The following is a 15,818-nucleotide window of genomic DNA, read 5'->3' as shown; positions in this document are numbered from 1 at the left end:
GAATGGTGGCTCCTGGCCTCTTTCTGACTCAGACCAGTTCACAATCCCCTGTTCCCAGGGTTATCTCTTAGCCAGCCAAGTCTCCCAATCAGTAGCCAAAATCGGCAGCCAACCGTCTCCTCCTCCCTGATTCTGGGAAATAGAGTTTCCAGTTCCCATCACGGAGCAGTTCCTTGGGCGGCTTGTGCCACCAGAGTAGGACAATCACCGGCCTCCGCGGCTTGGCCAGTAATTTCCCAGAGAGGCTGGTGCAGGTTCCTGCAGCTTCCTCCCTGCTGGAGGTGGCACTGGGGCCTAGGGTAGAGCTGCAGTCCGACCTGGATGGAAAGAAGCCGGTCCCCACCAGCACTGGGATCCTCAGTCCGCCCCACTTCCCCTCGTGCCAGGCGTGGAGTTAAGATGGCGGCCCCCAGCCTCTTTCTGGCTTGGACAGGCTCAACCCTTAACTGTTCTCGGGATCATACTGTAGCCCGCTGAATTTCCTCATCATAGCTGAAGTTGGTACCCAACCGTCTCTTCTTCCCCCATTTTGGGGAAGTGGAGCTTTCGGTTCCAGCCGCAGAACAGTTCCCGAGGCAGCTTGTGCCTCCAGTGGCCTCCGGGGCGTGGAGCCTCTACTTGCGAGTCTTCTCTGCAGGTGGGCAGTCTCCTCTTTCCACTCCTTCAAGGATGTGGCAGGATGCTCTTCTGGCCTCTGGAACCCCCAAATAAGTGCTTCAGCAGCTCCAGAGAGCTCTGGGTATTTGCTAACTGCCCTGTGGCAGGAGCTGACTCTAGGAGCTCCTTACTCTGCGGCCATCTTGCTGGTTCTTCACTAAACATGTTTTTTAATCACACTATGTTGATAACTGGTGACTCTTTTTTTCACTTATGCTGTTGTGGGTTGAATCATGTTCCCCAGAGAGACACATCAGAGACCTCCGCCCTGGTCCTGGGAATGGGACCTTCTCTGGAGGAGGGTCTTGGAGATGTGGTGAAGTGAAGATGAGGTCATGTGGAGTGGAATGGGTGCTAATCCTACACCTGGTGTCCCGTAGGCAGCCCACATGGAGGACACAGATGTTCATAGAAAGAAGGCCGTGTGAGCATGGAGGCAGAGACTGGACAATGTGGCCACAGCCAAGACCTGCCCAGCATGGCCATGTGTCAGTTTAAAAACAAATTCATTCCTTTGACTGCATTGAATTCAGTTGGGGGGCCTTTGATAGATTGCTTGACAAGATTGCTTTAGGGCTTTTGAGTGGCCTATGTCAGTCCAGGCACAGGCCAGCTTGGACCTCTACCCTCTTGTTGGGTCTGATATAAACGGAGACACAGAGAAAAAGGAAGCTACCATTTTTGAACCTGCCATGGAGAGAGGACTCGAGGTTCGCCACAGCTGCAGAAAGGCCCAGAAGCTCTGAGAGACTGATAGAGGAGGCCCAGACAGAGACAAGCCCTATGGCTGGCTGCCCATGGCTGGGCTCTGGGACACCGTAGATTCTAGAGGGGAAGGCAGGGGCCTCGGCAGACACTGGCCATCTTGCTTTGCCACATGGTATGACCCTGAGAAAGCATTTCTGCTAACACCTTGATTTGGACATTTCACAGCCTAGGAACTGTAAGCTTTTACCCCAAAAAACTCCTTTATAAAAGCTGGGATGGCCCAGGACAAGGTGCAGTGGGTGTCCTCACTCCCTGACGTGGGGTCTCGGCTATGCTCTTGGGGAAATCTTTTGCTAACCTCCTGTTTACAACCATGGTGTTTTGTTTGTTTTTTAAACATTTATTTTGAAGTAATTTCAAATTTAGAGGACAGTAGCGAGCTCATATAGAGAACCCCAATGTCCTCTCTGTCCCCAGGTACCCAGATCCACCCATTTTCTCATTTTGCCACATTTGCCACACCATTCTATCATCTAGCTATCTATTTTCTGAACATGTGAAAGCAGGTGGCGCCCAGCATGCTCCTTGAACACATAACACTGCTATGGACATTTCCTACAAACAAGGACATCCATCTGTGTAAACACCCAAAGTGCAGCTATCATGTAAGAGAAATGTAACGTTGATAAAAAGTTTACATTTATATTTCAATTTTTTCTTGTGTCCCAACAATGTCGTTTTGAGCCTTTTCTCTCCCTCGCTAGATCCTGCCTGTGTCATTGTCACTTTAACTCCTCTTTGTTTTTTTTAGTTGTGGAAACATATATACAACATAAATCTTCCAGCTCAACCCCTCCAAGCACATGATTCAGTGGGTTAATCACGAGCCCAGTGTTGCAATACCCTCCCCACCCTCTGTGACTAGAACTTTCCCTTTACCCAGGCAGAAGCCCTGTGCCCATTGTGCGTTAACTCCCCATCGCCCCTGCCTGAGAAGCGGCACTCCACTTTCTGTCTCTATGAGCTTGCATGTTCTCTGATATTTTCTTTATGGTTACTATGGGGCTTAAATTTAACATCCTAGATTGATAACAGTCTCATTTGCTTTGATACCACCTCAACAAGTTCGCCGGCATACACAGACCACGTTCCTCTCCCCCTCCATCCCCTACTTTATGGAGTTCTTGTCACGAATGACATATTTAGGCGTTATGGATCCAAAACCACCGACTTCTCATTTCCTTTTATGCATTTGCCTTTTAGAACCTATAGGAAATATAAAGTGGAGTCACAAATCAAAAATATAACAGTCCTGGCTTTCTATTTACCCATGCCATTATCTCCACCAGACACTTTTACTTCCTCATCTGGCTTCAGTCAGTTGTCTCTCGTCCTTCCCTTTCACCTGCACAGCTCCCGTTAGCATCTCCTGTAGGACCAGTCTAGTGGTGACCAGCTCCCTCTGCTTTTGTTCATCTGGAAATGTCTTAATCTCTTTCTTGAAGTTTTGCCAGATACAGAATTCCTGATTGGTCATTTTTTGCTTTCAGCATTTAAATATATCATCCCGCTGCCTTATTGTCTACATGGTTTCCAGTGGAAATTGGCACCGAATCTTATCGAGGCTCCCTTGTGTGTGACACGCTGCTTCTCTCTGTGGCTTTCAGGATTCTCTTCACCATTGGCATTTGGAAGTTTGAATATAATATGTCACGGTGTGTGTCTATTTGGGTTTATCCTGTTTGGAGTTCACCGAGCATCTCAGATGTGTATATTCATGTCTTTCATCGAATTTATGGAGTTTTTTCAGCCATTATTTCTTTTTTAATATATACTTTTTATGAGATAAATTTTGAACTTACGAAACAATCGTGCACAATGTGCAGAAACCCCACACAGTGCTCCTCCACCAACACCCTGCACTGTGGGGGACATTGTTACAGAGGACGGGAGAAGCGCCTCGGGCTAGTACCGCCAACCAGACTCTGTCATGCACATTGGTCTCTCTTTATATAGATATATTTTTTTGAAATGACTTTCTATATATTTTTAACATACACCTTTACTTCTTTTTATATTCTTTCTGACCCTTTCTCTCTTCTCCTTCTGGGACTCCCACAGTGTGTATAGCTCCTTAGACTACATAATTTCAATTGTCTTATCTTCAAGTTCTCTGATACTTCCTTCCGTCAGCTCCCATCTGCTGCTGAGCCCCTCGCAGGAACTTTAAATGTCTGTTACTAGGTTTTTAGCTCTGTTTGGTTCCTTGACATAATTTCCATCTCTCTACTGATATTCTTGTGTTCATCCATCATTTTCCTGATTTCCTTTAGTTCTTTGGCCATGTTTTCCTTTAGCTTTCTGAGCACATTTAGGACCATTTTTTAAGACTGTGGAATGTCCCAGGTCCGCTCCGCCTTATTCATGGTTTCTAAGGCTTTAAGCTTCTCCTTTTGGGTGGCCATCTTTTTGTTTCTTTGCATGTTTTGCGATCTTTTGCCGAAACCTGGATATTTTTATATTTTAGTGTGTTATTACTGGAGCTTAGACTCTGCAGTGTCTGTTCCTTGAGCTTGTATCCAGATAGCATTATGACAACACTTTCCCTGAATGGCAGGAGTTAACAGAAGGTCAGATTGACCTTCAGGGCTTGTCCATACGATGAGTTTAGAGAACAGCTCCAGGCCAACGCTAAGGGACCGCTCTGGTCCTTTCTGTCTGTGTGCCTTGTCTTGGGCATGTCCCGAGAACTCCCCCCTTCCCTAGTATGTGAAATAACCAGCAGTCGCTTGCCCCAGGCAGCCTGATTCACCTCTCTTCCACAGAATATCCCATAGGAAAGCTCAGCACCGCTGTCTACATACAGGCAAGTATTGGGATGGCGAGTCCCTCTCACCACCACCAGACAGCCTGGCCCAGATGCACCTGCTCCCAGCGTGTTTACAAGGGAGACTGTGCTCCCACAATAACTGGGAACAGGATCTGCAGTGGGGACAAAGTGGTCTTTCTCTTGAACTGGCTTTCGCCCTGTTACTGCAGTCCTTTAACTCTTTTCCGGAGCTTTGAGAAAATGGTCTCCGCCAGCTCTTGCTTGTTGCGCAAAGCTTCTGTGGGGATGGAGCCCTGGAGTCACCTGGACGTGGGTGGGGCCCAGCAAGGGCACTTAGCAGGGTGTATGTGTTTCCCCCCCAACTTATCCCAACTTTTGTTCCTCTGTCCACCTTGCCAGGGCTTCTGTTGAGCGCAGGCTCCCTGGCAGTCCTGAGGAGGTGCCGGCTGAGGGGTCGAGCCAGTGTCCACCAAACTGTGCCACGGCCCAGGAAGCCAAACCAACATGCCTGTACCAGTCCCCCAAACAGGCCAGTGACTCCCAGCTCCCCTAATCTTTGTCCCCATGGACAACTCAGGATCAATAGAAGAAAGCCAGATATGCTCCCCAAACTCATCAACAGGACGCCCCGCTTCTAGTCGGCCGCCTCGGCCTCCCACGCCAGCGCACCCCAGGCAGCACACCTGGCACCTCCTTTGTCCGCCCCCCGCCCCGCTGCTTCTCGTCCTGCAGCTTCTGAGGAAGCGGCCTCTGCTGGTCCTGCGTGGGCGCATTCCCACAGGCACTACCTGCGGACACCTGCAGACCCACCTCCAGAGGCGGGCGGGAGGCTCAGGCACCTGGTGGCATCTCCAGACACGTCAGTGACGCCTTCCACAAGAGCGCGGGATCAGCTCAAAGAGCCAGGATGACAGAAGCCACTCGACAGCCTCCCTTCCTCCTCCCAAAGCCTTTATTCATTTTCCTGGTGCTGTTTTCTAGAGGGGGAGGTTTCCCACTTTCGTGGGGTTAAATCCGTCACTCATTCAAGTGTATCTGAGCACCCCTGTCCTGCCCCCAGTTTCTGACCCCGCCTGAGCCTGTCTTTCCAGGCTTTCCGTCTGGCAGGCCCACGTCCCACGCCCACACACACCTGTGCATGGGCCAGGACCCCTCTGCCCTGACGCAGCAGGCTGCACCCAGCCATGCACCTGAGGAGGTGTCGCCCTGCAGGCAGGGCTCAGGAAAGGGTGGATCTTTCTGGAAGGCCATCAGTCATGTCAAGACAGCCCTTCCCTTCCCCCAGGTTAACCCCAGCCCCCGCCAGAACCCAGCCCTTTCCTCTCTGCCAGGTCTGCCCCCCACCCCCAGCCCAGCCCCTCCTCCGCCTCGCTGGGCCGCCCACCCCAGTCCTTCCCTCCCCGGGTCCCCTGGAGGGGCCACGCTTGAGATGACCCCACCCTGGGCAGGCTGGCACCAAGGGGACCCCGCGGGCTCCAAGGCAGGCGCCCAGGTCCCCGGCTTGGCCAGGGGCTCCCAGGTATCTCCGGCTCGCCCCCAGCCACCCCACCCCTCTGCTGTCCCAGCTCTTCTCCACACCCCCGCACCTGGCAAGGGCGGGGTGCTTGGCGCAGGGCCCTGTGAGCGGGCGAGAACGGCCCCACCCGCGCCTCCCCTGCCGTACCCGCTGCCACGCCCCCTCCACTCCGAGCCGGGACCCCCGCCGCTCCCTTATCTCCCCACCCTGGTGACTGGGGGGCGACACCACCAGCCACGGGGGGACCAGCCCTGACGCACACGGAGCCCTGGGTCGCGGCTGGGCAGGGGTCGTGCGGTGCCAGGCTCCGGGCCCCGCCCCCGCCCTGCGTCCCCTCCCCGCGTCCCCTCCCCGCGTCCCCTCCCCGCGTCCCCTCCCCTGCCTTGCGTCCCCGCCCCCGGCCCCGCCCCCCGGCTCCCCCGCGTCACGTGACGGCCCCCAAGCCGCGGCGCCTACTTAAGGTCCCAAGTGGCGCCGAGTCCCTGCATCCTGCGCCCCGCTCCTGCGCCCGCCGCCGCCCGCCGCCCGCCGCCCCCCCGACGACAGGATGATGCTGGGGGCGCCCTCGGAATGCAGGCCGGCCACGGCCGAGACGCAGCAGATCGCCGACCAGGTGGGGCCGCCCCCAGCCCCGGCTCCCGCAGGCGGGTCGGGACCTCCCCAGGGCCAGGGCCACCCAGCCCGCGGGCCGCCCCCTCCCCCGCGCTGTCTGCACTGGATCGTTAGCGCTAATGAGGCCCAGTGGCACGGGGTCCCTCCTTGGTGGCTCGGGGGGTCTGGGCCGTGGCAAGTGGGGGGAGGTTTGGGAGCAGAATTCAGTTCATAATCTGCACCCCGACCCCAGGGCGGGAGGGGCCTTAGCAGGAGGGAAGACGCGGGCTTGTTCTCAGTGTCCCCCCTTCCCCAGGTCAAGCGCCAGCTGGAAGAGAAAGAAAACAGGCAGTTCCCTGTGTTTGAGGCTGTGGAGTGCAGGACGCAGGTGGTGGCCGGAACAAACCACTTCATCAAGGTGGGGAGTGGGCCGTCGGGGGTGAGTGTGGGTGTGCAGAGGGGCGCGGGCAGGGGGCTTCCCGGGGGTCCCGTGGCTGGCTTCAGGGGGGCCGGGGCCCCCTAGGATGCGTGTCGCTGTGTCTGCCCGCCCCGCTCGGAGAAGGACAGGCTTTCGGTCCCCTCTTGGCGCTGACAAAGCGCAGGTGCCGGGAGCTCGGGGCCGTGGCTGCGCAGGTGCCCGCCGGGGAGGGCCAGGGGTTGTCATCAGGCCGTGGGGGCAGCGGGCGGGGAGCGGGGGCTGAGCTGCCGCCCCCCCCCCTGCAGGTGCACGTCGGTGGGGACGAGTACATACACCTGCGAGTCTTCGAGAGTCTCCCGCACGAAAACAAGCCTTTGACCTTGTCCAACTACCAGACCAACAAGACCAAGGACGACGAGCTGGAATATTTCTAGTTCCTGACCTCAGGGCCCTTCGTGCCCACGGCTGACCTGTCCCAGGGATTCTCTAGCACCCCTGGGTGTGCATTTGGGATCATGAAGAAGCTGCGAGGGCGCGCTGGCCTGGGGGGTGGACGGGGTTCCAGCAGCTTCTGTTGTCTCTGTCCTAATTGTTCAATGTGTCCAGGTGAGTTTATCCAATCAACCTTAACAACTTTAAGAGAGGACTAAGAATCATCTTTAAATATATATATTTTTAAACCTTTAGAAGAATTGCTTCCTTGTGATTTCTGTCTTCATCCTAAACTATAATACAACATAGATGCATTAAGAAGGGGAGAGAAATGCAATATGAAATTCTCCCACGGCGGCTCGACACGGCTGCCCCCGTGGCCCCCTACCCCGCCTCTCGCCCGAGGGTGCTGAGGCCACAGCAGGTGGTTGGTGACCGAGGACTGGAGCCCCCAATCCTGCACTCCTAGCCACAGCACCCCACCGCGGCCGCCTGGCCCCTGGGTGCTGTCCCCAGAGCCTCGGTTTCTCGTCCTAAAGTGAAGGGATTCGAGCAAGTCCAGTTCTCCATGTCAGTGCTGGACCTGCTCAGACACGTTCAAGTTCACATTCCATAGAACGGACAGGCATGTGCAGAAGAGGCCGTGTCACAGCTGATGGGTGGACGTGCCCAGTGGTCACAGGGCCAGCCAAGCGCTGTCATGGTCTGGCAACGTCCCCGAGCGTCCATGCTGAGTCCACAGCTCCTCCAGGCAGGAAAGCAGGGGCCTGGACTCATGTGTGTACCCCAGGGTCCCTGGCAGCAGTATTCACGGCAGCCACAGATGGGAGCTGCCCGTGTCCATCCACACCGAATGGTTGAAAAAAGCCTACACACGCACCACGGGGCGTTAGTCAGCGTTACTCGCTACCACGTGGATGAGCTTGAAGGCATCGTGTTGAGTCAACTAAGCCCGGCACAGAGGGAGTCGATCCTAAAGGCATGCAGAGGAAATCACGAGATGTGCCATCTGGGAGGCTAGCACGGGGGCGGGCGGGTGGGCAGTGAGCGGGCTTCCTGGAGGAAGGATGTTCCAGTCGAGCTGGCCGGTCAACGTGGGCCTGGGTGGGGGCACGAGACCTCCCTGACTCCAAGGGAAAGGGCTTGGCCCCTCGAAGCGGTCAGTGCCGGGAGGGCAGCAGGAACCAAACAGAGTTCAGGATGGGGGCTGGGCAGGGGTCAGATGACACGGGCATGGCAGGCGCCTGTGGAGTGGACACAAGGGGACCCTTCTGGAGCAAAGCCGCCTGGGCTGACCACCGGGCCACGGATGGGTGGAGAGGACGGGTCACAGGGCTCTGCCCACGCAGGCCCTCGACTCACAGGTGGTGCCACCCACGCCCTGCCTTCACCCGGATAAAGTGCTCCTGTAAAATATATGCAAAATCCTTCAAGGATGGGCCAGAGCCCCGGGGGGAGGGGGCTGGTGCTGAACTAGCTTTCTAGACTGTGGAGAGTTACCAAAAAAGGGGAAACTCTTCCTGCTGGCTCCTACAGGGCTGCGTCCCCATCAACATGGCAAAGGCGCCAGAGGGCACTGCCACGGTGGCCTGCATGGCCCCTTCCAGGCACAGGGCCCCTTCCTGGCACGGGCTGCCCTGCCCGAGATGCCAGCTCCCAGTGGCTGGGTCTCTGCCCCACTCTGTGCGCTGCCCTGGACAGAAGCAGGCGCTGTTGCGCTGTTGCGGGCGAGCAGCATCACCTAGTGGCGGCACTTAGTATTTGCAGGCTCAAGCTTCAGATGGGTAGTTTTCGGCAGTGGAAAGGGGCAAAGTGTAATGTCTGGGATGTGACAGTCAAGGCCTGCCTGGTTTAAACGGCCCCAGGGGGACCGAGGGCCTCATTTCAAAGCTAAAAGGCAGCACGGACGCAGTTGGCAGGCTGCTGTCGGAAAACTCTCAGGCCACACTGCCCACTACCCCTCCGGCCGTGGGAGCCTCTGTGCTCACCAACCCTGTCTTACCCAGATCCATCGTCTCCACCTCCTTTAAGGAAAATAAACAAAAGAAGAGGACAATCTGGCGGCCAACCTGGCCCAGTGGTTAGGGCGTCCGTCTACCACATGGGAGGTCCAAGGTTCAAACCCCAGGCCTCCTTGACCCGTGTGGAGCTGGCCCATGTGCAGTGCTGATGCGTGCAAGGAGTGCCCTGCCACGCAGGGGTGTCCCCGCATAGGGGAGCCCCACGCGCAAGGAGTGCGCCCATAAGGAGAGCCGCCCAGCGCGAAAGAAAGTGCAGAGATGACGCAACAAAAAGAAACACAGATTCCCGTGCTGCTGACAACAGAAGCGGACAAAGAAGCAGCAGCAAATAGACACAGAGAACAGACAACCCGGGTGGGAAGGGCAGAGAAATAAATAATAAATAAATAAATCTTTAAAAAAAAAAAAGAAGAGAAAAATCTATTTAATTGGACTCTGTTTAACAAACAAGCAGGCAACTAAAGTATGTTTCCCAGACTCTCTTGCATCAGGTGTGGCTGTGTGCCAGGTGGAGCTCAGGCACAGTTAGATCCAGCGGACGTGGGAATGCCAGAGTCTAGGGAGAGAGCCCTGTCCCCAGGTGCCGCGGTGGAGCCAGCGCTCACAAAGAAGGCTCTGTGTGACTGGGGGGTATCCGCGCAGGTTTCCTGGGGGTGGGGTGACAACGGGGGCCTGAGGCCTGGCCTGGGCGTGGGGGGGGGCAGAGGGGAACTCGGGGGCCCTTCGCCCTCCTCACTGTCGCCGCGGGTAGCACCCACCTCTCCCTCCCAAGAACCTGGGCTGGAGGCTGCGGGACGGCGCGCCTGCAGGGCCCTCCCCAGCGGGGGGAGCGCTCCGCCCGCAGCCCCCCTGCCGCACCCGCAGCCACGCCCCCTCCTCGCCCAGCCCCTCCTCCCTCCCCCGCCCTGGTGACCGGGAGGGCGACACCACCAGCCCCGGGGGCGAGCCCCTGCGGCGCGCGGGGCCCTGGGTCGGGGCCGGGCGCGGGGTCGTGCGGAGCCAGGCTCCGGCCGCGCCCCTGCCCCCGCGCCCGCGCCCGAGGAGGCCGCGCCCCGCCCGCCGCCCCCCGCCCCGCCGCCCGGGTCCCCCCTCTGCGCGCCTTGGTCCCGCCCGCGCGTCACGTGGCCGTCACGAGGCCGCCGCGCCCGCTCAGGGCCCGAGGAGGCGCCGAGTCCCGCGCCCTGACCCCCGAGCTGCCGCCCGACCCCCGAGCCGCCACGATGATGTGCGGGGGGCCCTCGCCCGCGCGGCCGGCCTCCGCCGAGACGCAGCAGGTCGCCGACCAGGTGGGGCCGCGCCCCCCGCCCCGGCTCCGCGCCCGCGGGTCAGGGGCAGCCGCGGGGCCGGGCGCGCGAGGGGGCCTGCCCGGACCTCCCCTGGGTCCCCCCGACCCCCGGGTCCCCCCACCCTCCGGGCCGCATCACCCACGCGCGGGCCCCCCGCCGCGCTGGGCCACGCGGGCGGGCCGAGCCCAGGACGGGACGGGGAGGCGCGGGGTGGACTTCCCTCCCTGTCTGGTCGGGGGGACAGTGGCGGCCCCGCCCCGCGGGCAGAGGAGCCGGTGTGGCCGAGGCAGCGCCCCGCGCGTGCGGGGTGTGCGCGGCAGGGGCCGCCTCCGCCCTGCGCGCTGGGGTGGGACGGGCAGGACGCCGGGCCCGAGTCGGCCTGGGCCCCTTGTCGCCGTTTGCCGGCACAGTCCAGTTCTGCGCGGACACCCGCGGGTCAGCAGGGCGCGGCACCGGAGGGCGCTGTTCAGGCCTGGAGGGAGGGGCGCCCAGCCCTGGACGTTCGCTCCTGCCCGCGCCTCCTGGACCAAGGGCCGGTGGTCAGCGGCGGGCCCTGGCTCGGGTGGCTCTGGCTGTCTGCCTGCAGCCGAGGGCCGTGAGTCCGTCCCGGGAGGCCTTGGAGGACAGGCGCCCGGCCCGGGGGCCAGCCGTGCTGGGAGGTCCCCTGCTCTCCCCACCCCCTCCCTCCCCAGGTGCCTGCCGCTGGCCTCCAGGCTCCTCGGGTGTCCGGCCGCTGCCCCAGGGGTGCCGTGGAGCTGGTCGGGGGTGTGGGGGGTGGCGGGGGGCCTCCTTGCAGGGAGCGCTGGGGGTGTCTGAAGGGAGCCAGCCATTTTCTGGGGAGTCCCCAAGAGAAGGGGAGCCTACACCCAGCACCCGCCTATCGTAGATTCCCCTTACAGGCCTCTGGGTGGGGCTTGTCTCCCACTTTACAGAAGAGGAAGGTGGGTGTCGGTGCAGGGAGTGACCAGGCAGCCCCGCTTGAGCGCCCCAGGACTGGCGGGAGGCCCCCCTTCCTGCTCCTCTCCCTGCAGGCCTAGGGGCAGCCCCCTCCCCTTCCCGCCCCACATTCCTTCCTGCCCTCCCCCTCCCGCCCCCTCCATCTGGGTTTTCCCACATTGTTTCCTTGACCCCTGCCTTCACGGCCCCTGAACCATCGGTGTCCCTCCCTCGCTTTTGGGGGTACCCTGAGGGGCAGACCACTGACTTAGTGTGTGCTGCCTGCAGGCTCAGCGCAGCGCCTGCCCCTGCCCAGGTGGCCGCAGGGGCCTGGCCGCGAGGAGATGGCAGAGGGCCCGCAGGGCGCGGCCTCTTGCGGCCTTCTCGCTGCCTCCTGCCTCCTGCCTCCGTGCCCAGCCTCCGGCCCCTCTGTTCCTCACCCCGCTAAGAGACCCCCACCCTGAAGGCTCCAGAGACTTCCAGGAGGCGGCAGGGCCTTTGTGGGATTGTCACGGTGACTCATGCGGGTGCTACCGGCTGACTCCGTCATTTCCCAGCTGACTCGCTCCCTGCAGCTCGGAGTTTCCTTCACTAAAACCCTCCGCCCGCTGGGGCCGGGCACGGGGCGAAGGCAGCGAGGGTGACTGCAGCTGGAGCACTTTCCACGGGGATTGGGTTTACTGGTTTTAGAAAGGCGCCTTGCTCTCTTTCCACCATGGAGGTGGTTGTCTCCTACAAAGCAGAGACTTTCTAGAAAACAGAGTGGAATCCAGTGTATGTTCCCTGCACACCTAGACTAGGGCCCACCTTGGCCCGGGGCTGCCGTACCTGAAGAAATCCTCCAAAAACGCAGGCCGAGGCGTTTCACCTGCCCTCACGCCGCGCGGCTGCTGCAGCAAACACTGGGGACATCTAATGCCCGCAGGAGGGGCTCGTTGAAGGGGTTGAGGCACCTCGATAAGATGGAAGATCAGCCTTAAAAAATACTGTATGGAGCGGGGGTGGCGCGAGTGGGAGCGCCTGCTTCCCACGTGGGAGGTTCTGGAGTCAGTCCCTGGAGCTCCTGAAAACAAAACCAAAAAAAACAGAAAGCAAACAAACCAGAAAACCAACTCAGGGGAGCTGACGTGGCTCGGTGGTTGAGCACCAGCTTCCCACATAAGAGGTCCCAGGTTCAATCCCAGCCTCTGGTACCTCAAGGAAAAAAAGTATTGTAACCCTCCCCTTGGAGAAACCCGCTCGCCTGTCCCCTGCGCTAGCTAAGCTGACACTAGCAAACCCACTGCCTCCCGCATGGCTGGCGAGGGCTCCCATTTCTCTTTTTGGTGAAAACGTCGGCGGTGGCAGCCTGGCTGGCCCTTCATGTGACCGTGTAGAGTGAAAAGATGAAAAAAGAAATGGGGTGTCCATGTGTACTTACAGTTGTGACGGTAGAAATGGAAAAACGTCCGATTTCTAGAAAAGAAAGGGCAGATGGTCTTCTGAACATTGAGTAAAATGCTGACCGACTTAATGAGGAGCCTGTTTCACTGTTGTCGTTTGCACTTGATCGTTAGCGCTAACGAGGCCCTCAGTGGCACGGGGTCCCTCCTTGGTGGCCCGGGGGTTCTGGGCTGTGGGAAGTGGGGGGAGGTTTGGGAGCAGAATTCAGTTCATAAACTGCACCCGAGACCCCAGGGCGGGAGGGGCCTTAGCAGGAGGGAAGACGCGGGCTTGTTCTCAGTGTCCCCCCTTCCCCAGGTCAAGCGCCAGCTGGAAGAGAAAGAAAACAGGCAGTTCCCTGTGTTTGAGGCTGTGGAGTGCAGGACGCAGGTGGTGGCCGGAACAAACCACTTCATCAAGGTGGGGAGTGGGCCGTCGGGGTGTGGGTGTGCAGAGGGGCGCGGGCAGGGGGCTTCCCGGGGGTCCCGTGGCTGGCTTCAGGGGGGCCGGGGCCCCCTAGGATGCGTGTCGCTGTGTCTGCCCGCCCCACTCGGAGAAGGACAGGCTTTCGGGCCCCTCTTGGCGCTGACAAAGCGCAGGTGCCGGGAGCTCGGGGCCGTGGCTGCGCAGGTGCCCGCCGGGGAGGGCCAGGGGTTGTCATCAGGCCGTGGGCGCAGCGGGCGGGGAGCGGGGGCTGAGCTGCCGCCCCTCCCCCCCTGCAGGTGCACATCGGTGGGGACGAGTACATACACCTGCGAGTCTTCCAGAGTCTCCCGCACGAAAACAAGCCTTTGACCTTGTCCAACTACCAGACCAACAAAACCAAGGAGGATGAGCTGGGATATTTCTAGTTCCTGACCTCAGGGCCCTTCGTGCCCACGGCTGACCTGTCCCAGGGATTCTCTAGCACCCCTGGGTGTGCATTTGGGATCATGAAGAAGCTGCGAGGGCGCGCTGGCCTGGGGGGTGGACGGGGTTCCAGCAGCTTCTGTTGTCTCTGTCCTAATTGTTCAATGTGTCCAGGTGATTTTTTCCCAGTCAGTAACCTTAACTGAATGATTTTCAGAGAGGACTAAGTATCACCTTTATATATATTTTTAAACTCTTAAATGAATTGCTTCCTTGTGATTTCTTTCTTCATCCTAAACCATAACACAACGTAGATGCATCAAGAAGGGGAGAGAAATGCAATAGAAGTTCTCCCATGGCGGCACGACACGGCTGCCCCCGCTGCCCCCGTGGCCCCCCAGCCCGCCTCGCGCCTGAGGGTGCTGAGGCCACAGCAGGTGGATGGTGACCGAGGACTAGAGCCCCCACGCCTGCATTCTAGCCACAGCACCCCTCCACGGCCGCCTGGCCCCTGGGTGCTGTCCCCAGGGCCTCGGTTTCTCGTCCTAAAGTGAAGGGATTCGAGCAAGTCCAGTTCTCCATGTCAGTGCTGGACCTGCTCAGACACGTTCAAGTTCACATTCCATAGAACGGACAGGCGTGTGCGGAGGAGGCCGTGTCCCAGCTGACGGGTGGACGTGCCCAGTGGTCCCGTGACCAGCCAAGTGCTGTCATGGCCTGGAAATGTCCCCAAATGTCCCCGAGTGTCCATGCTGAGTCCACAGCTCCTCCAGGCAGGAAGCAGGGGCCCGGACACATGTCTGTACCCAGGGTTCCTGGCAGCAGTATCCAAGGAAGCCAGAGGTGGGAGCTGCCCCGTGTCCATCCACACCAATTAGTCCCATCTAGGGCAGTGTTATCAGGGATGAACGTACAGCAAGTACCTCCAATCATAACACAGACGCCTCCTCATTCTGCCAGCATCATGTCCAGGGCTGTCCTATTTTCCCAGGCCATTCGGCTAGTAGCATCCCACTGTCCTGCTATTCCCTTAACTGCATCCCGGGTGTAATTGGTAAATCTTTGTTGATTATAATATGTATAGTTAATCCAATCCACATTTTTGTTAACATTGACCCATCAGAACAAGAACGACTCAAATCCTGCAGCCACCTGATTTCTAGCTTTAAATTTGTTAGGGACTCCCCGAGGAACTCCTGTACTATCAAGATAAATTCGGCCATCAAAGGAACCAAGTAAAGCCCTTTCCTTTCTCTTTCCCTGGTTCAGTGTTTCCTCCTCTCAAATGCCAGGGTGAACGGATGGTCAGTCGAACAGAGCACAGGCTCCTGCCCACCTCTCAGGTAACACCTGTCGGAGGACGCCCTTTCTGCTCTACTACCAAAGATCTGCTCGGGGTATGGCCAAACTGGAGAACTTGCCAGTGCTACCCTCACTCATGTTCCATACTTGCGTACACAAAGCCATGGTCCCAGGGTCCTGGAGCCCCTTTCCCCATCTAGAGAGACAGGTAGAGGGACTTCCTGGAAGGCGGGAAGCCGGTATGGCTTTGATGTTTCCCTTTTGACAGGAGGGAAGAGAGAAGACAACACACTACAATCTTCACCAGGAGTAGCACTCTGGAAGAGGAGCACCGTGCACTTACACTCCCTTTCATGCTCCTCCGTGCCTAACAGAAAGGCCAGATATGCGCAGTGGGCCGGCGTGTTGCACAAGCGTAACAGCTGCTTTTGTTCAGACTCTGGACTGTATATTTGACCCATTGTCCCCAGGCATTTGCATCTCCACATCCTGTCTCTATTTCTGTGGTCTGCTTTAAATCCTCTGCCGTAAGTATCCTGACTGCTTTGGGATCCTTCTGCACGGGGATCTGGCCTTGGGTGGGTTTCCCTTGGTGTCTCTGAAGGGTGAGCTGAAGCAGGTGTTGCTGACGTCATATCCACAGGGGGAGGAAGGACCCGAATACAGAACCTCCCCAGAGGGTCTTTACCTGTAACGTCCGCCCCCATCCCATAGACTCTGTCAGGGGAAGAACAAGTTGTTGTTGCTGAATCTGTCTGCCTTTCTAATGGTTATTACTACCAGTCACACTGAAGGTTTTTGCAGTCTGGTGGGGTATTACCTTTAACAAAGGCTGTCTTGTCCTCTGACA

At 58.5% G+C, this 15,818-nt stretch overlaps 2 protein-coding genes across 2 annotated transcripts; both read left to right on the top strand.

The window, feature by feature from the left end:
• The first annotated feature begins 6,188 nt into the window (after positions 1–6,188).
• Positions 6,189–7,412, top strand: LOC101422743 (cystatin-B-like). Its single transcript, XM_058296513.2, has 3 exons — positions 6,189–6,324; positions 6,619–6,720; positions 7,026–7,412. Exons 1-3 carry the CDS (start codon positions 6,259–6,261, stop codon positions 7,152–7,154), a joined length of 297 nt encoding a protein of 98 aa, XP_058152496.1. The 5' UTR covers positions 6,189–6,258; the 3' UTR covers positions 7,155–7,412.
• Positions 7,413–10,312: 2,900 nt separating this feature from the next.
• On the top strand, positions 10,313–13,927 carry LOC101432838 (cystatin-B-like). Its single transcript, XM_058296306.2, has 3 exons — positions 10,313–10,459; positions 13,136–13,237; positions 13,540–13,927. Exons 1-3 carry the CDS (start codon positions 10,394–10,396, stop codon positions 13,666–13,668), a joined length of 297 nt encoding a protein of 98 aa, XP_058152289.1. The 5' UTR covers positions 10,313–10,393; the 3' UTR covers positions 13,669–13,927.
• The last annotated feature ends 1,891 nt before the right edge of the window (positions 13,928–15,818 follow it).

The sequence above is a fragment of the Dasypus novemcinctus genome, chromosome 4 (genome assembly GCF_030445035.2).
Source record: "Dasypus novemcinctus isolate mDasNov1 chromosome 4, mDasNov1.1.hap2, whole genome shotgun sequence".
Classification (NCBI taxonomy): Eukaryota; Metazoa; Chordata; class Mammalia; order Cingulata; family Dasypodidae; genus Dasypus; species Dasypus novemcinctus.
This window is presented reverse-complemented; position numbering and strand designations above follow the sequence as displayed.

Bases quoted from the DNA above. Each gene is read 5' to 3' on its own strand.
- LOC101422743 (XM_058296513.2), top strand. From the start codon at position 6,259: ATGATGCTGGGGGCGCCCTCGGAATGCAGGCCGGCCACGGCCGAGACG. The intron at 6,325-6,618 runs GTGGGGCCGCCC...CCCCTTCCCCAG, and splicing joins CGCAGCAGATCGCCGACCAG to GTCAAGCGCCAGCTGGAAGA. The intron at 6,721-7,025 runs GTGGGGAGTGGG...CCCCCCCTGCAG, and splicing joins GAACAAACCACTTCATCAAG to GTGCACGTCGGTGGGGACGA.
- LOC101432838 (XM_058296306.2), top strand. From the start codon at position 10,394: ATGATGTGCGGGGGGCCCTCGCCCGCGCGGCCGGCCTCCGCCGAGACG. The intron at 10,460-13,135 runs GTGGGGCCGCGC...CCCCTTCCCCAG, and splicing joins CGCAGCAGGTCGCCGACCAG to GTCAAGCGCCAGCTGGAAGA. The intron at 13,238-13,539 runs GTGGGGAGTGGG...CCCCCCCTGCAG, and splicing joins GAACAAACCACTTCATCAAG to GTGCACATCGGTGGGGACGA.